Consider the following 19,171-nt stretch of genomic DNA (forward strand, 5'->3'; position numbering starts at 1 on the left):
TTCAGGCCAAAACTTGAATTTATACCTAAAAAGGCTATGCTTTAGGTGAATTTATTGGGCCTGGTTTATTTCTTGTATTTTTGAGTATTGAGTTATCTGAGACTAAATTCCCATAAATTCTCATAAATAGCATGGAGAAACTTCTTATGCTCTTCAGCTACCTTACATAACTCTTCTTTTATATTCATGCTTTTTCCCAGGTTACTTTACCAGTTTATCTGAACTTCACTCGTGCTGATCTGATTTTCACGGTTGACTTCGAAATAGCTACCAAGGAAGACCCCCGTAGCTTCTATGAACGTGGCGTTGCAGTTCTCTGCACTGAGTGAAAAGATTTGTTTTGACTGGTAATGCTGTAGTAATTGTCAGTCTTCTATGTAGTATTCACCTGTATACTTTTGTAACCTGGTTAGGCTGGTTGTTAGATGGATTAAGTTGACTAGAAAGAAAGGGGGCAGTGCATTGGAAAGCTGATAGGCTAGATTTCTTCAAAGGAAAATTGAATGAGATCTTTAGATGGTTATTTGGTGGTAGACGTGATATTTGATGGATCATGTTATATGAAATAAAATCTATAGCAAAACTTTCTCTGTTTCTGGAAATAAAATTCTTACGGTGATTTTTTTGGTCTGGAAAAACTGTACCTATGATCTTTTCAGAGAATAACAAGTAATAAGTCAGTATTCAAGCATATTGTTGACCCTCACACAACTCGCTCAGCAGCTGGTTCAGCTAACCTCCAGAACAAGAACCTTGGAATGTAAATCTTCAGTGCAGTAAGACACAAAGCCTGACATTATCTGCTATGGCATCTGATGCCATTGCATGAACTATTTGCAATGAACTGGCTCTTGCTCGAAGTAACCTGTGTTTACACAGCTGCTGAGATGCATTCAGAAGCATCTTAAACAAGACTTTCTTCTCCTATTGACCACAGGGCTTCCTCTTTCCTAAGTTGCTTTTGTGGTGAAATAAGCCTCTAGTTTAATGTCTTGTTAAGCACAGGAGGATAGTATTAAAGGCTTAAACAAGGAATTATGGTATTATTTCAGAGATGCAAATGTGACCAACTGTTAGCAAATTAGGCAAGCTGAGAGTTCCTGCTAATTGCTTGCATTGCTGTAATGGTTTGGGTATTTGCTTGCTTTCTCTGATAAATTCATGGGGTAAGCATTTCTACCCTTCTCGCCCTCCTGTCAGAACACCCGTCCTCTCTAGCAGTGGTTAATACCAAGTGTTCAAAGATGCAGATGAAGAATACAGGTGCACAGCTTTTCAATCTCAAAACAGAAATCTCAGGAGCTCCTTCCTTCCAGCAATTTCTCTTATGAAAGCAGTGACTTTCTGAACCTCCATCAACTGCAATATTTTTTCTGTGGTAAGTGGTTCTACAGCGCAGGCCTGGACTGGGAGGAAAAATTGTTATCTTAGCCTGCCTCACATAACTTGTTTCAGCTGATGCCTGCTAGCTACTAAAATAGAGAATTCTTGCTCTGCATACTGTTTTGTATAGTTAATCTCTGTAGGTTGAACTGTCCTGGCTGGTTTTATTATCTTATAAAGAGTGAATCCCAGACCAGTGCATCAGGTAATCTTTGCTGCTTGTAGTTCTCGTATGCAGTTGTGAGGAACAGAGATGGGAACTGCATGCATTGTCCAAGATCAGTTTTAACCATAACATAGTGCCCTTGTGCTGGTTCAGCTTCTCTAAGTTGCTTTCCTTTCCATCACCAGAATACTAGTATCTGGAATTCATACTGTCATTCCCTACAGGATCATTTCAAATACATTGTACAGTAAGGAAGCAGACCTCCTGCTAGCAGTGTGCTCTGGGTACTGGTTGCAGTGTGAAGTAGTAGCTTAAATACGCACAAGTTCTAGCTGTTAGCACCTTTCTTTCAGCAACTCCATCTTGTGCTTAGCTCAGCACCTGGGCTGTGGTACCAGCTTACAGCTACTATAAAAATCTTCAGTTAAACCAGTTCCACCTATTAGCCAGTACTAATGATGAGATCAAGAGAATCTCAAACATGCTTGAAGTAGCAAGAGCTTCCCAAACTCTTCAGCTCTTTATACATTAACTTCTGCATTAGGCCTGAATTAACAAAAGGTGCATTTTCAGTTCAGAATTTAATCCACAGTTGTATTCTCATACTGAATAAGCGGACTTTGAATGTCTGAATATATACTGTCTCATGTGGCTTACCCTTCAACTTATTTCTCTACTGATTGTTCCTGTACTATTTTTTTCTAGCAGATTATTTATTTCAGTATGCTGTGTTAAATAACTGGTTTAAGTGAAACCCTCAGTAGCTGAGTTTAGGGTTCTTGGCTGCAGTTTGAAGGTCAGTAGTTCAATTTTATTTAGTCTCAGATGAGGTGGCTGAAGACCATTCAGCAGATAGCTAGGACTTAAAAGGGTGTGACTTGCCTGACACAGGGCTGAAGGGTTTGGCTGTGTTACAATGTCATATTTTTTAAGCTTTTCATGAGCCTTAATTCTAGAGATCTGTGGCCTAGCTTCAGTACACACACAGCTATAGCTGCAAGGGGTTTTGCTGCAATTAACTTACTTACTTGGCTGTGTTCACTGCAGCATTCTTTGCTGCTGGGGCACGTTAGAGGGCAAGCACAGTAGCTTGTGTCTTAGGGCAAAGGCCTCTGAAGCTTATTGTTCTAACCAGTTTGTTTCCAAGCTGACTAAAAAACACCCCCATATCTCCAGACTGGGGATAAGGATGAAAGCAAAGTTACTTTAATAAAATACACAGCTGTTAGTGGAAGGGTACAAGGCTAGAAGTTACATAGTATCTTGAGTGGCTTTCCACCTTATGAAAGAAACTGCAAATTAAAAATCTCTGCCAGTCATGCAGAATGAATGCTTTCACAAGTAGTTGGTCCCAACATATTTCAAGCCATCATTATACTTTTATAGCTAGTAGTTCCCATTCCACATAAATGGACTACCCAGACTTTAAAGGTACAGTTTTTGCTGACTAACTGGCCTCCCATGTGTGTGCACCACTTCTGCAGCTTGTGATTGTTCTCACTAAGGAAGAAGAGTGCATTCAGCTGATGTGTTCAACTTCACACTGTAAATTCTAAACTGGAAGGCATACTGAGACTTATACCTAAAACATCGTTCAAAACAGGTAGGAACAGATATGTTAATAGCACAAGTCAACTTCTCCCTGTTTGAAGAAAAATTAAAAAAAAAAAAAAACAAACTAGATTGCCTTTAGTTGCAGTCAGTTCAACTTAATGCGATTCAGTTGTTTGTAGTCAAACCTGTAAGGTCATTCACCCTACAGCTACTTCCCTCAGACATACAAAGAGCCAAACACTGACATGAAGCAGGTGAGGTAAGCTATAACTATTGAAGACTAACTGCAACCATGCAGTCATTCTTCCTTGCCTCCTCAACAAACCCTTGTAATTAATACCTTTTTGAAATTACACTGAAACTGAGCAGATGCCTCCAGGTGCTAGATACAGGAGTTAGGCTGGTGCTTCAAGGGACCCCAGGCACCAAAGCAGCACCCAGGCATAAAGCTTAGCTGTGATTCTCTGGACATACCTTAGCTAGTTTTCACTTAAATTGCCACCCAAGCTTATTTAGTTGATTCCATCTTTTCAGGTGGATCTCAAAGTTTACAGTACACAGTGCAGCTGCATTTGTAACAGGCTTGAGCTAGTTTGTTTAAAGCTTGTTCAGTTCAGGTACCATCTGCAAAAGAAATCTCTACCAGGTTCATTCTTCAGAACAGTTTATCCAACAATTTAGTCATACCTCAGATTAAGTTGCACGCAATTTCTTTCTTCTTAGTTTTTCACTAGCACCCTCTGGAATGGGAATCCCTTGTTTTCTTTTAATTAGGGGCTGTTTGGCCATTGCACCATCACAGTCAGCTCCGAGTATGGGTTGTGGGGCACTGTCACCTGGGTTTGCAAGGAGATCCGCAGAGGTTGAAGGGTTAATACTCATCAATAAGGAATGGTCAGGTGTCACCCACAGGGAGGTAAAGGCTTCTGTGGCTCTAGGCAGTTCAGATGAATGCAGCAGGCTTCTCAAGAAATCCTTCTCTTGGCTAGGAAGTTCCAGGAGTTCTTCACAGTCACTTACTTTCTGAGTTTCACTGACTTTTGTTTCTGGGCAGAGCCAGTCTGGAGGTTTAGGGAAAGACTCTCCATCCTCTGAAGTATCAGCATCCTCCAAGGCCATTGCTTTTGGGGCATTGTTCACCCATGGTGCAACTTTTACACTATTTAAAGAATTCAAGCTACAGTCAGAGTGAATGGATGCATCTTCTGAATCACCATCATAAGGATCTGAAAACTAAAATAAAGGTCTCTAAATATGGTGGATGCTTATTTGTCCTTTAAAAAATACAAGAGACAACGTACAGTGGGCTTTAAAATCACCTTCAACATAAGTCACAGACTTACTATGGAAGTTTTTCTGTTTATCCACATGTTCCCACCTGTATTTTAATTTTTGGATGCTACACTGAGAACAAGGCTGCTGCATAATAGCCAAACCTACTTGCAGTCTCCTGGAGTCCCTTGCTTTCTTGAGTCCTCCAGCAAGTGGGCTGGGCATGACCTATTCAAGAGAAGTTAACATAGGCTTGTAAAGCACATTCCTATGAATTATTGATCAAAGTAAAACCAAAGTAGGTAAAAATCCTCGAGAAGAGGAAGCCAGATTGTCCCCTTGCTAAAAGATAGTAAAAAGCGTATCTCAGTCTAACTTTTAAAGACCTGTTAAAGTTAGCTTAAAATAGAGGGACCAAGGAGAGCTATGGTAAGTCTTACTGCACTTAAAACATTGAGAACAATGAGTAATTGTATACCTTACCACCAGAAAAGTGAACCAAAATCTGCATTTAACTAATAGTAGACAAGATATAATTTAGAGTTTAGAGAGCTTCCCTCCCACTGGGGTCCCTTTTTCTTCTTTTACATAGGGATGATCTGAAACTCCTAGTTATTAGTTGGATTACGAATTTGTTTTCCTTTGGAGAGTTCTGTAACACAGTCAAACCAAATCCTTTCAATCAGTCTCAATGTCACTGCTGTAACACTGAGGTTTCAGGCTCCTTTTCCCCATGTGATTAAACATGGGCCTGTCTAGGCCTGGACAAAGAACTTCATGAATTTACACTTGAGAACATCATTCTGAAATAGTGCTTATAGTCTGGGTCTACTAAAAAAAAAAAAAAAAAAAAAAAAAAGCCATGTAGGGAGACTCCCTTTTAAAAGCAAGCCACAGGCACAAAGCAGTCACACCAAGGGGGGGGAAAAAAAGTTTACTGCAAGGGAAGTGCTGCTTTAGAAGGATCCACCACAGCTGCTCGGAGAACAAGTTGCCAGTCATTGGTGTGCCTGCTTTCAGTGGGGAAGGAGGAGAGCCTGAGCACAGGTAATGCAAAGCAGGGCTAGGCAAATCTGGACTCCCCACAACAGGAACCTGAAGGCTTTGGTGGATGAGCTGCAGTCCAAGCCCATTTGCGACTGCGTTCTTGCACTATTTCAAGGGCACAGAGACATCCCCACAAAGCCAGTGGGTACTGCTGGGCAATGAAGAAAAGCAGCTTCTCCAAAGAAAGAGCCCAGAAATCCCCCAGCCCTGGCCTGGCACCTGCCTCAGCACCCTTGGTGAGAGCAACCGGCTCTTTGTCCAGGCTGGGACCCTTGCAAGCCCCTCTTCCACCCAGCCCAGCCATCAGAGTCCAGCCAGACAGCTGGACTTCCAGCCTTGTTTCTCCCAGAAGGAGACAGTGGGCAACTCCAGCTTTCCCCTGTGTTTTCTGGAAGGTAAGGTGGCAGGTTCCTGGCAGACAGTTTCTCTAACCCACAGAGCACAGCAATTTGCACGGACTAACAGCAACCATCAGTTCTGAAGACTTTTACCCAGAAATAAGTATTTAGCTCTCTACTCCAGAATCAGGCCTTTTTTCATCAACATTAAACACACTGGTTTGACAGAACAATGTTCAGGAAGTTACCAATATTTGTAAGTAATTCTCATAGCAACAGAGCTGCTCTCGTAATCTCATCCAAAACGGACAGTCACAAGGTAGAGGTTCTCCACCCAGAGCTGTAGAAATCCTACCGGACCAGAGCTGCTGAAAGTTAACCACCAGAAACAACCCAGTTCAGCTTTAAGCATTTCTTAGCAGAGAAGTGCTTACGCTACATTTGTCCACCTAAAACACCGGCACTTTCTTGCCTCATCCCCCCAAAATCGATTTTGCTAAAATTGATAACAGTTGTAAGGAAAAGCCTGATGGATAGAATAGTGTTGGGTTTGGGGTACGTGGGGCGTTTTTTCCCTCCTTTCCTTTTACAGTCACAAAACCAACAACCTCAGCAACTGTGCCTTAGACTCTCCCTACTGGGGCTGAAGGAAGAGTTGGATACCCATCAGGGAATCTCATCACTGTCAAAATGCTTCAGAGAGTCTGTTCTTACCTCTGTGCTGGATTCAGACTCAGACTCCGTACTCGACTCTACTATGCACTTCTGCTGCAGAGGAGGAAGGGAAAGAAACACTACTCAAAGCAGAAGTTACCACAGCTTCGGGTTGAAGCTGAAGTTCTTGTACAAACTGTAGATGCTGTGTTTCTCCAAAGCTTTCCCATCTGAAGCCAGCTTGTCCTTCCAAATATCCCACATTTGTGGTGCTGGTTGGGTTGTGCAAGTGAGACATAAGGGAAAAATAGAAGTCTTCCCCCTGTCTCCCCCCAAAAATACAATGGGAAGCTATCCAGAACATCCCTTGCATTTACCACAAACAGTTACTCCAAGTCTGTAAATAACTTTACAAAACGTTTTTTGATTTGCACTGAGGTTTTTTTGCTTCTTTGCTTTGGGTGGGCCCACACCTCAGAAATGTAACAGCAGGTAAATGGCTAAAACTATATGCTCATTTTTTCTAAAGCTCTTGCTACAGAAACCTTATGAACAAATAGCCCCCTTATTCCCCAGGTGGTAGCACAGAAGTGGAATAGCTTCCTCCCTCCTTGTTTCTTTGCAGGTGACACCATTTGAATTAATTCATTCACACCTGTTCTTCATGCATTCTTTTCCAGCACAGCTAGCTGCACTATCAGGCTAATGACAAAGCAACTAACACTTTCTAACTTTTATTTTAATAGGGAGATAGAGAAGCAACAATTAGAAAAAAAGTTACCATGTATTTACGTGCCAGTCTTTCTATGTAGTCTGGGCTTTTAACAGAATCCTTCATTTCCTGAGCATCTACTAAAACAGGCAGAGGGTAGAAGAGCACATTAGAGAAAGTCTTCTCATAGATAAATTGCCCAGACATGGTAGCTCCCTCCCTTCATGCTATAAAGGTTGGTGAATCCTTCACAAAGTCTGTGTTAAGTTCTCAAAGGCAGCTTCCGTTTAAAAACGAACGAGAAGCCACTGTCTTCTACCAAAACAATTACTTGATTCACTGGTCCTTCATGCAGCATAAGAAAAATATAATTTTTTTTTGAAGCAGCATCTTATACTCTGTAAAGTGGATTTTTTTTTCTCCCAAAAGGCACTAGAAGTTTTCTGAACCCTCAGGGAGGTATCTGTACTCAAGACCTCAAACCAGAATAGAGAGGGACAAATGCAAAGCTGTGCTGAGAGTCAGCCCTCTATCCCAGCACTCCCACACTGGCACTCAGTCGCTGTACAAACACCCGGGCTCTGTTACAGGGTGTTCCTTTCCCCACATACCCTCCATAGGCTGCCCAGTCCCATGCCTCTTTCTCCGCCGCTGCCTCTTCTCACTTGAAGCCATCCTGCTCCCAGCACCTTCCACCTCCTCCAGCTTTATCAGCTTGGGCCCCCAGCTGCCCCACCTCCACCCCCACCTCTCACACATGCCCTGCTCAGCTCCCTCAGCCTGGAGGCTTCGCTCTTTTGAAAAACAGGGCAGTGAAGCAAGGAAAAAGAGACTAAGGTCCTCCTGTGAAAGCACTTTGTGCCACTGCTAGAGGCTCCAGACTGCTCCTCACGGTGCGTTCGCCAGAGTCGACCGTGTGGAGGTCTGCAGCAGAAACGCACGCAAAATAGCACAGCAGTTCGAGTCCTCTAGTCATTACGTTTCTCTAAGTGTGTATATATATAAAGCACATGCATACACTGACATGCACACACATCTGCAGTTGAGTCTGCAAGGCCTGGTGGCCAGAGACGCAACGCTCCTCCCCTGCTCTCGCCAATTTATTTTCTGTAGCCCCATTTCATTCGCGTGACCTTCAGGCTGACAGAAGGTAGTCAACAGTCAAAGGGAAAAAGACCTCTCCCCTCCAGAGGCAGCCAGGATATTCAAAGACATTTCCAGACGATCTCCCATCTGTTGGATGGACAGTTGAGGTTGGACACACAAGGCTTTCTAAGCATCCCTCTTAATCACTTTTAGAATCCATCACATGTGATTTGGTGGACTCTGATACTGTCACCCTTACTTGCCATCACTTGCTGAGAAAAGGAACAACAATTTTGCTATTTTTAAATACCAGGAATAGTACTTTTTCAGATTTACCAGAAAACTATGAATCAGGTCCATTTTTCACAAAGAACCGGATCTGATTTGACCCTTTAAAGGCCACATGCCCATTTCCCTTCTTCTCCCCCTTTTAATAGGGAAATGAGGAGCTAATTATTTTTACTTTTTCAAATCAAATTCCTCTTCTTCCCATTATTTCCTTCCTCTCTAGCTTTCTTGCATCTTCCCGCACAATACAGAAGGTACTACTGTTTTAGATTAATTTTTAAATTAGTATAAAAGCCTCAGGAAAACAAGCATCTCACTCTGGAGCCAGCAGTGGGCTGTCATTCTGCAAAGGCACCAGGAACAAGTCCCTGGGGAGGTGACAGTGAGAGCAGCTGCACTGGGAGCAGCTCACAAACTCCACAAGCCTTCCACTCCGCTTCTGCCTCCAGCTGAAGTAGGCCCTATCGCATACACCTTTTTTCTTCCCAGACACCTCCTTTTCCACCTCCTTACCTTCTCTACCCAGGCCAGGACCATCTGGTGGTTATTCCCCCTCTTTGGATTCTCCATCCACTTCCAAAACAGAACAGGACAGCCAAAAGACTCGTACAACATCCCCCAGCACCTCTCACCAGTAAGGTGGGAGCTAAGCAGCCCCGTGTTAGTGCCTGCAGTGCCAGCTGAGTTGAATGAGCACATCTGATCACCATCCTTAATCCAAACACATGGCTTGGAGCCATTTCTCCCACAAAAGCCTACCCAAAAATAGCTACTGATGCTTACAGGCAAAAGCTGTCAGCAACAAGGCCCTGGCATCTGGGGATCAAGAGAATTGTTGGTCTGTGAGGGATTACAGATGAAATTGTGGCTGTAAGGTTGAGATCAGGCCAAGGTTCGCACAATGAACCCGCTGCCAGCACCGAGCTGGGCAGGGGTCGGGCAGCAGAGGTGCAGTCAGACAACAGATTTCCAAGGAAGATTTTGGGGCTCCACTTTCCAAAGCACGCATGCAATGCCATCGCCAAGCCAGGGCAGCTTTCAGCTGTATCAAGTTGGTGCAGTATGAATAAGGAGGGTGGCCAGAGGGTTACAGAGACACAGAAATGCTCGCTTGAGCCATTCATGGCGGTCATTTACTGTACTGCTGCTCGGTGCTTTGGCTCTCCTTTTCACTCTTGGAAAAAGCCCTTGTGCCAGCCCCAGGTAGCTCTAATTTCCCCTGAGTACAGGCTTTCTGGCCAGCTGAGAACATAGGTAATTAATACACTTCTTCTCTTGTTTTCAAAGGCACCATCGCTCCTCCTCCTCTCACCCATGGGTGCCTGTAGCAGACCAGCGCTGTGAAAGCCTCTCTCGGTACATCAGTTCAGCCTCTACCTTGTAACTTCCCATCTAATAAAGCACACATGCATCTCTGTTGTTCTTTAAAAAATTACTTCTCCCCCCCCCCCCATTTGAAATACGGTTGACTTCTACATACAGAGACAAAACATACTAGATGATTGTCTGCTGTGAAATGTGCTGGAGGAAAAACTGTAGAAAGCTCATTTGTCCAAGATGAAAAACAACCCTTAAAGCTCTGGGGCTGGGGCCAGCAGAGCTCAGCAGAGCAGATGCTAAAGCTGGAGCAGAGGCTGCCCAAGGTTGCAAGTCTGTCAGGGAAGGGCCACATCTCACTTCTTGCCTGCAGAGCAGCCAGGACTGCTGTCTTTGGGAGCAGATTTAGGTGGCAGTTTATGTTAATCTTGAATTATTAATTAATAATCTTGAATACCTCCTATTAGTCAATGGAAATTATTATAATTTAGCTGCAGATTACATCTGTGAGCCATGAACAGGGAACCGATTCACAGTGAACTGTGTCTGATTCACAGATATCTTGTTCCAGCCAAGCCTCCCACTATAAGAAATGTACAGGATGAACTGGGGCTTTTGGCTCTCGACATGCAGCTCTGCAGCCATCTGGGTGCTCCAGCTGTGGTTTCATCTGGGGGCTGAAACCAAAGCAATCAAGCAAATAATACTTTTTCTGCGTGGGGACAGAAGGTGAACTCTTAGGAAAACAAAAACCTGAATGAGCTCCTGATTTCTGAAGGCCAAGATGAAGCAAGATCAGCCTTTTTCCTTAAAGCCACAGCCCTTCCATAAGGGCAGGTTTCCACCCTGCCTGAAGAGCCCAGGTGACACTTTCTAGTGCTTTTTTTCTCCCTTTAACTCTCAGACCAGTGTCACCCTGCCTCCTGAGAGCCACCACGTGTCCTCGGTGCCTCTATGGCTGTAGGTGCTCATCTGCTCCTGCTGCTGATGCCCCCCCAGCTGCCAGTCAAAGACAAGACAGATTGGTCACAGGGTAACTCCAGGCAGGATCAGAATGAGCAGAGATTTTTCTATTAGTTTCAGCAGAGGGCTTGACAGAAGCATGCGCCGCTCTTACTATGAGTCATCTTTGGAAGGCAATGCCGATCTCTGAATTTTAATCCTCAAGTACTGTTGGAATTGCTGTATGGCAATGAAGCCCAACACCAGTATCGCTTGTGCTATTTAGACATCAGGAATCGTGTCTTTCACGCATGAGACATTTTTTAGAAAATGCAAGATGGGATTGTATTGCAGTGAAAGGTTTTTTACCTCATTTGCAATAGGGAACAATTAAAACTAGATACTTAATCCAAATTAAGTTCATCAGATGAAGCAAGTGCAGATCAGAGAATGAAGATCTGCAGGTGATTGGCCACTTGGGTCAACCCACTGCCAAACACTGATCAAGAACATTTCAGTCAAGCCCAAGAGTGCTGTGGGAAGCTAAAAACAAGATGCTGCAGAAACTGCAAGGTCTTGTCTCACACCATGTGTTTCTGCCTATGACCAGTGTAGGAAATCTTTTAGAGTCCCTTTCCTATTAAAATCAAGATGTGAGCAAAGACATTAAAAGTACAGTTTACAGCTGTTTTGCAGAACATAAATTGGCTTTATCCTTTACTTTATATGTACTTGTACATACGGTGCAGTATATGACTGGAAGTATGGCCGAACTACAACTGCTGCTGCAGTCTCCTCATTCCCACATCTTACCTCAAAAAGTGCTACTGCACCTATTATTGTTAATATATGGCTGTTAACTCCTGACAAAAACAAAAAGAGAGAACAAAGGCAGCCTTTAAATTCCTGTACTCACAGCAGTTTCCACATAACAACATCCCATTCTTATCTTTGTTAAGTCTTCTCCCTGTGATGCACGACAGAAGCATGTGGGAGACAGAGACGTCCTTGGTGTCTCCAGTCTGTGAGTACAGAAGTGCTATACTTGGACGCAGCTGTTTTGAATACTCCCAAGGAACCATATCCAAAACACAGGGTATTGCGTGGTACAGAAACCATAAGGAGTTGTTAAGATTCTTAGTTTTCTCTTGCACATAAGTGGCAGCATCATCTGGAGACCTGAACTGGAGGCTGGAAAACACAGCGTCAGTTCTTGACTTTTCTTTGTGTCTTGATGCATGGAATCGCTGACCTTGGAAAAATCACTTCAGCGCTTTTTAAACATTGTTTCCCCATTTGAAAAATGTGGGTGTAATGCTGGTTTTCTTTAATCTACCTTTGGAATGTCACAGTCGGCCAGGGAAGATGAAAGGTACCTAATTTTCTCAAAACAAAAATAAAACCAAACACCTTGCTGTAGCAGAGTATTAATAACCCAGGAAGCCATGTTGGCATTTGGAGAGGGAATTTAATTTTTAAAGACTGGCTGGACTATTGCTGTTTTACTTCCAAGTTTGTTCATGAATACTGGAGAGGAAATATTTTGCCTTACTTGAAATACAGGTTTTTAGTCACCCATAGATTTCTTTGACAGGCTGATGCTGTTCTGAAGATGGAAGTATTTTATAGTAATGTCCCCTGGAGCATCCACATCCCCTTCTTTCTTTTGAGACTGTAAAAGTAAGGAGTTTTGGCTGCCTCTGTTCCCTCAGCCACTTCCTTAGGTACAAGACTGTGGTCTTGGAATTAGGATACTGAGGAGGCAAGGAAGGTGATCAGACTGTGAATATGCAGGCTCCCTTTCCTAAAACCCCAGTTATACGTGACTAACATGCTGGGGTTTGTTTTGAATGGCCTCTGTACATTCCTCCTCTTAGCTCAGTTTCATCAGTAATTGCATCATCTGGAGAAAGCAGGCTGTGAAGTCAAACTGAAGGCTGACACACATCACCCCACCTGCCCAATAAGCTGCAGTCTGGCTGCTGGACCGATTTCTCAGGTGCTCTGCAGGCTGTAACACAGCAAAGTATTTGAATAATGCAGCTCCAGCATCTCCACAAGTACATCTGCACCAAAGGCACCGCCATTTCCGATGTGCGATGTGATCTAATCCTATCGGGTGAAGGACAACGGTTACTCTGGAGACTTCTCTTACATATGTTCTACCCCACTTTAATTTTACTTTAATGTTTTGCCTAACTTTGGGGGCCTGTTTTATGAAAGCTGCCTGTTTTCTGACGTGTGGAGTTCATACTTGCCTGGAGATGTGCATGGCTTCTGGGGATGAATATTGCTTATTTTAGTTGCTACTTCCAGTGGATTTCATTCCAACTGAACATCCAGGGATGCATTAGCATCACTTGAGGAATACAATACATCAGTCAGCCACTTGTTTGCAGTTTCAGCCTTTTCCGTTAAATATGTTTAGACAGGCAGAGCAGACAGCACAAAAGCCAAACGGGGGCTTTGAAAACTGGGCGAGCACTAAGCTGAGTTCTTGCAATAAGCTGCTTCTCTGACTGGTTAGCAAGTTTTAACAAGCCTTTCAAAGCCCCTTTATCTCAGGAGCGTACACAGCCCTTTCAGCAGTGACCGTGCAGTAAGCTTGATACATCTGCTCAGGAGAGACCGAAAAGCTCCAGGTGAAGTGTTTGTGCTCAGCCCAGACTCACACTGGAACTGCCTTGTTACCAGCAGCTCAAATGTGAAAGCTTTTCAGTTTAAAATTACAGAGGTCTCTCACTTTGGCTGGGCTCTGTGGGACCCTACAGGTATAACAGGACTTCAGGGTGACAGCAGTGTTCAGGGAACAAGACAGTATGGATGCACCCTGTTTTTATCTGGAGGTATCAATATTCCATGGATTCCAAAATTCACCTCTTCAGCCAGGCAGAAGTGGCATGAGGATACAGAACAGATCTATTACCTCATTTTTCAGAAAAAGAAAGCCTGGAAGTAATTTTTGGCCAAACCATGCATGGGAATCATGGGTGTTTATAGGGTTTGTCTTGCTTTCTTATTGCTCGCTGGAAAGCAGACTGGAAGAAAAGCACAGGAGACTAACGGAGAACTGAGTAGGAAGAAAACTCTTAATTCTCATGACTCCATTCAATGAATGTTACGGCCTATATCATCTGCTGCTCCGGATCTAATTTCAGACTGAAACGATGCACGTGGTCGCTAGTGCTACAGTACATGCTGACAGTGTGGAGAGTCTAAATCAGCATCTGCAAAGAACATCTTCACTGAGCTAGCATGACCCTCCCATAGGGATTTGCCTTGTGCAATAGCCTTAACATTTGGCTTAGCTTCCTGGAGTGTTTTCATAACGTCCTGGCCTTGGAGTTGCTGAAATCCTGCTTGGTTGTACTGTCAGGAAATGTTATCTCGTGCTCTCCTCTCAAGCAGAACAGGGCTGATGGGGCTCCAGTGCAGGTGGTTACGAGGACCAGCCCAGCTGCATTTGAACCTGGTCCCTTTTCACTTTGCACAGCATTGCTTCAGGAATGGAGCCTGGCACCTTTAGCTGGAGTTTTGTAACTCCAGCTGGAGTAACACCAGCGATCTGGTCACCTCTTACAATAATAGAGTGCTGGAAATAACAGTTCATATGTCAGCTGGGAGCTCTGGGGAATGAAGGTGGTGTATACATACATACTTGCACAACTTTTACAGTAGAAAAATAAAAAAATGCCTCTCCTCCTCTCAGGGCACTATGAAATGCCAGGTACCTTTTATGACCACATGGACAGAGTACCACGGGACCAAGAGGTGTATTTCTTAATTCCTTAATGTTTCATTTTCAGATCTGCCTCAACCTACATAAGCTCTGACCAAAACTAGTACCTACACTTTTAGAAAATGACTAAAATCAAGCATATTGTTCCAAACTGATAAAGCATAGCAAATGCATTTAAATTATTAGCTCCAGAAGGGATTAGCATGGCAAACTGTGTAGCTCATCCACTGAAGAACCTGAAGAAAATGAGCAATAGTCAGCACACTATAAAGATGCGCCTCAGTAACATCCTGCAAGAGAAGGCAACAAGAATATCCCAGCCATACATCAACACATCATCCACTCTGTTACACTTAATTAAAAAAAAAAAGAAAAAAAAAAGAAAAAAAAGGGGCAGTATTTCCATATCTAGCTGAACCTGAGCTCCTGTTTCCCCAGAAAGAAAACAGGAAGTCTGAAGGAGGGGGTGGCTCTTCCCAGAAGCCTTGCCTTTCCAACCCCATCAACCAGCACTTCTTTTAAGATCCTAAGACAGACAGCAATAATTGGGACAGTGAGAAGGACTTTGTCCTTCTTAATCATCTAAACTTTTCAGGTCCCTTAATTATAATTGCCTAGATTCAGCATGGATCTACCACGGGCTTTCATGAAGTAAGCAGGACCCAGCCCTATCTGTAACAGTTTTAATTCTACTACACAACTTCAACCACTGCATAAAGGAACCTTAGCATAACTTCAGAAATTTCACAGTACATTAATGACAGGACCAAGTATTGTGAATATTATTATTATTATTGCCATCCTTACTTTAGGGCACATGAAGGTTTTTTTCCTTAATTTTTCACCAGTGCATTCTAGAATTGGAAACATTTGCTCTTTGTTCAATACACATGTCACTGTCCCACTCTGGTAGCAGAACAGCTGTGATAGAGTTCTCCAGAAATCCCACAGATCTTGAAGGCTCGATCTCCATGGGTAAAGGGCATTCAGGTATCCGGGGCCATTCGGACTCTGCAGTAGTTCCAGATTTCTGAGGCAGTTCATACAGTTCCACTGATTTTGATGGAAAAGCAGCTGTCTCCTTACCAATTATTTCCACTGGTGTTTGAAAATCATCTTCCAGTTCCATGTAAGTATCACTGTGGGACTCTGTAACTGGCAGGACTGAGATTCCAGGTGTAAGAATAAGTTGTGGATCTTCTAAATGGGAAACATCTCCCAAATCTACTGCCTCTGGCATGCTGTGCATCAGTAGAGGTTTAATTCCTTTCTGATGTTCACCCTTAGTGAAATTCATACTGCAGTCTGCGTGAAGCGATCCATCTTCTGAGCAACCACAGTAAATATCTAAAAACTAAAATAAAATTACTCCGAATGAGTGAGGCAAGTTCTGTGCTGCCAGCTCCACCTCCCACCAAAGGACTCACTGAGATACCCGGGTGGGAGGTTTCCCCCAGGCTTCCAGTGCACAAAACTCTCTGGCACAGGGGCCAGAAAAGCAAAGCAAGAATGCTGGAGAGCATTTTAGCAAGTAGAGCACAACCCCCAGTGGCACTTTGCAGGAGAGACTATCACCGTTATCGTTCCATAAATCTCTCCACGCATCTTTTTATGTAACTTCTACTTTGCAACAAAAGCCTGTTAACAGCTTTTTAAATACTGCTTCAGGAAAAACTAGTGGAACAGCACTTGAAAAGGCCTCTCCTCGGGAAAAAAATGAGGGGTTTTTTTGCTTTAAAATCTATTATGGACTGTGTTTTTTTCTAATAGAGAAAGGCATCTCACCATTATAATTTACAACTAGTCATAAATAGGTAAGAAAAAAATGACATAGTGAAATATACTTGGAAACCATACTCGTGTATTTTACCGCACTAATAATGAAATGCTTGGCTCATGGTTCAAATCAGGAGAACCCTGTGCAGTGGTAAACCCAAACACCCTCTGCCCCACACCCTCCTCTTCCTCATCACCCCATCAAAACAGCACCTTGGTACAAAAGAACGCGCATCTCCGTCTCCTCTTCACACCGCTGCTGCTAAGGATACTGAATGCTCCTCTGATACAATTACATCTGCTCCTCCTCGGACCAGCCATACTTTGGAGTTTTATTCATGAGTTCTTTATTTTTAGCCTTAATTTAAAAAAATACAATGTTTTATACAATTTGCTAGCACAAAAGCAAATCTTTGTCCGAAATCACTTTTCATTGTCCAATATGACTTTTTCAGAATTTTTCTAAGTAAGGTTTGCTTTGTTGAAGATAAAGAACATTTAAACAAGAGCAATTCACATCACACTCTGTTTAGGGTGCTCTCACTATTAAGCAAATAGGCAGGCCAGGCAGAAGACCATCTGAAATGATCCATTTGCCAAAGTTTCTACTGTCAAATTAAGACCTCCAAATACAAATTAAGAATGTGAAAAAATGAACATTTCATAGTTGGCTGTAAATGAATGCAAAATACTGGAAAAAACTCTTCATCGGCAAGACACATCATTGGCCACGAATGCTATAGTAACTGTTTATGTATGTGGGCTATCAATAGCACATTTTAGATGGATTTTTTATTTCAAAAATGAATCCAGTTTCCCCTCATTCATCACCACACAGAACTTACCCATGTATTTTTTCTGCTCCTTTCCTTGTTACATTTGGAAATCCACCAAGTTCAATAGTTACGATTTCTACAACAATGAAAGCCATTTTTCTTCTCTGCTGCCATCCAAAATTAAGACTGTACAACACGCCTTTCACTAGAGCAACAGGGGTACCAGCACTTCATCTCCTAAGGTTCAAAAATCCATATACAGAGTAAATGTGCTCTCCACATATGGAGTAGTTTCCTTCCAGAGAGAGCAGCAGAATCAAGTACTTCTGAATTTGGTATCCCAATGCCTTAACCCTGGCATGATCCCAAAAAGACTACTGTCAGTCAATAGGAAAATGTTCTGATCAACTTCAATGAAACCTCCGATCGTCAGCAGTGACGTCGTCAACCAGGAGGCGAGAAGCATAACACCAAGCTGTGCCAAGTTTTATTGTAACCACTTATTCAGAACCATTTGCTCCACTGCTCTGCAGATCCAATATGGAGGAACATGTTTTAATATCAGTACCCAACTCTTCGCTGAACTTTGTCATGCATTTCTGCTTAGAAGAAATGAACTTGTACCATAAGCCTCACCACAGGGTCAAAGAGCCCTGAAAAAAAGTGATTATTATTAGGGCACCCGGCCATTCCTGAACTCCACTGTGGTGCTCTGCGACACTTTTATTTACTGTTAAAAACAGTACAAAACGTGAGAAAACAAAGACCATGAACGGCTACTACAGGCAGCTTAGCAAGAGAACTTTTGATAACAGCGTCCTTATTTCCTAAAACATATTTCAGCAAAAAGGTGGCCAATGAGGGGAGCTCCATGCTGTGCCAAAGCAAAACCCACTGCCGTTGCGTCCTTTGTGCAAGATCTACAGTCTGACTCCTCAGTGTAGTGCAGGAAACGACTCAAAACACCAATACGTTCTCACAGCAAGAAATACTGGAGATAACCCACAAGTTTCACCTGAATTCTTCAACAGATGAATTAGTTTTCAAGGGAGGTAAAGACTTGAGTCAAAGACTTGAGCCATCGTTTCAGTGACAAACTGGAAAAGTCTGCCTCTAGCATTTTTTGTCACTGTAAATTCTAGATCTCAATATACTATCTGGAAGATATTTTCACAATTTTTTTTACACATTGCAAGAGATCTTGTAAAACAGATCTTAGTCGCAAGACACATGTACCTTAAAAATCCACCTGCTTTTAAGTCCTTTGTTTTGGTACAATGCTACTGAATTTTTGCCAGTGAGACCTTATGCAAAATTACCTAAAGCAGACTGAAATATCATCCTCATAGCTTTCAACATTTAAGCATCACCAAGGTGGAGGCATTTACCTTCTGATCATTACTTCTATCACCCATGCACCAAACTGCAAGTCAGTACTGATGTACACATTCCTAACTGTGCAACCCCTCTTACAAGCTGGAAGACCACATTTTGATGTCATACTCATTACTATAGCAACAGTATATTTACTGCTACGGCACAAGGTGGTCATGGAACGCACAAGACACCTCACCCTAGTCAGGTGGCTTACAGCAGACCGAAAACCTATTGACTAGGAACAGTGACACTGAAATTTAATTAGATCTCACATCGCCCCCAGGCTGGTGAGGGGAACCGATCTCTTACCTCACTGCCCAAGAGAATTGCTTGTTTTGACATTGCTTACACCTTCACCTTGCTTCTAACTTTCACTAACATGGTAACACCAACCTCCAGTCTTTTTGAAATACCCGTAATTTGAAGCGATTTTGGACATAGTATGTCATGACACAGAGTGACAGGTGGGGAGGACAAACACCCCACACGTAGTGACCCATGACTTCAAACTATTTTGTAGGTGACATGAGAACTCTAGTCACCTTGAGCTGCAACAAGCTTTGTGACAAACTTTGGACATGACAGGGGATGTAAAGCACTGGGACCTGTGGGAGGAAAGTGTTTTTGAAAGGCATGTTTCCTTTTCTAAACTTCAATTCTTAACTATCAAAGGCAAGCAGCATCCACTTCCACCGAGTTACTACTGTATCTCCCTCTTGGAGTAACTCCGTCTAATGCAAGTGT

The 19,171-nt window shown here is 43.0% G+C and overlaps 2 protein-coding genes and 1 long non-coding RNA gene across 3 annotated transcripts in view; 1 reads left to right on the forward strand and 2 right to left on the reverse strand.

Moving 5' to 3' along the window:
* DYNC1H1 (dynein cytoplasmic 1 heavy chain 1) overlaps positions 1–581 on the forward strand; it is a 46,788-nt gene extending 46,207 nt beyond the window's left edge. The window contains exon 78 of the mRNA XM_052783191.1: positions 201–581. Within this exon, the coding sequence (XP_052639151.1) occupies positions 201–329 (129 nt within the window). The 3' untranslated portion in view covers positions 330–581. The remainder of the gene's footprint in view (positions 1–200) is intronic.
* Positions 582–4,215: 3,634 nt separating this feature from the next.
* Positions 4,216–7,387, reverse strand: LOC128139974 (uncharacterized). The gene is made up of 3 exons (XR_008234570.1): positions 6,475–7,387; positions 4,544–4,603; positions 4,216–4,336 (listed from the first exon to the last, which is right to left on the reverse strand). It is a non-coding gene; the product is annotated as an uncharacterized LOC128139974 (long non-coding RNA).
* Positions 7,388–14,535: 7,148 nt separating this feature from the next.
* LOC128139976 (uncharacterized) lies at positions 14,536–17,667 on the reverse strand. The gene is made up of 2 exons (XM_052783193.1): positions 16,488–17,667; positions 14,536–15,852 (listed from the first exon to the last, which is right to left on the reverse strand). The coding sequence occupies exons 1-2, from the start codon at positions 16,593–16,595 to the stop codon at positions 15,340–15,342; spliced, it is 621 nt and encodes a 206-aa protein (XP_052639153.1). The 5' UTR covers positions 16,596–17,667; the 3' UTR covers positions 14,536–15,339.
* Between the last annotated feature and the right edge of the window lie 1,504 nt (positions 17,668–19,171).

The sequence above is a fragment of the Harpia harpyja genome, chromosome 3 (genome assembly GCF_026419915.1).
Source record: "Harpia harpyja isolate bHarHar1 chromosome 3, bHarHar1 primary haplotype, whole genome shotgun sequence".
Taxonomy (NCBI): Eukaryota; Metazoa; Chordata; class Aves; order Accipitriformes; family Accipitridae; genus Harpia; species Harpia harpyja.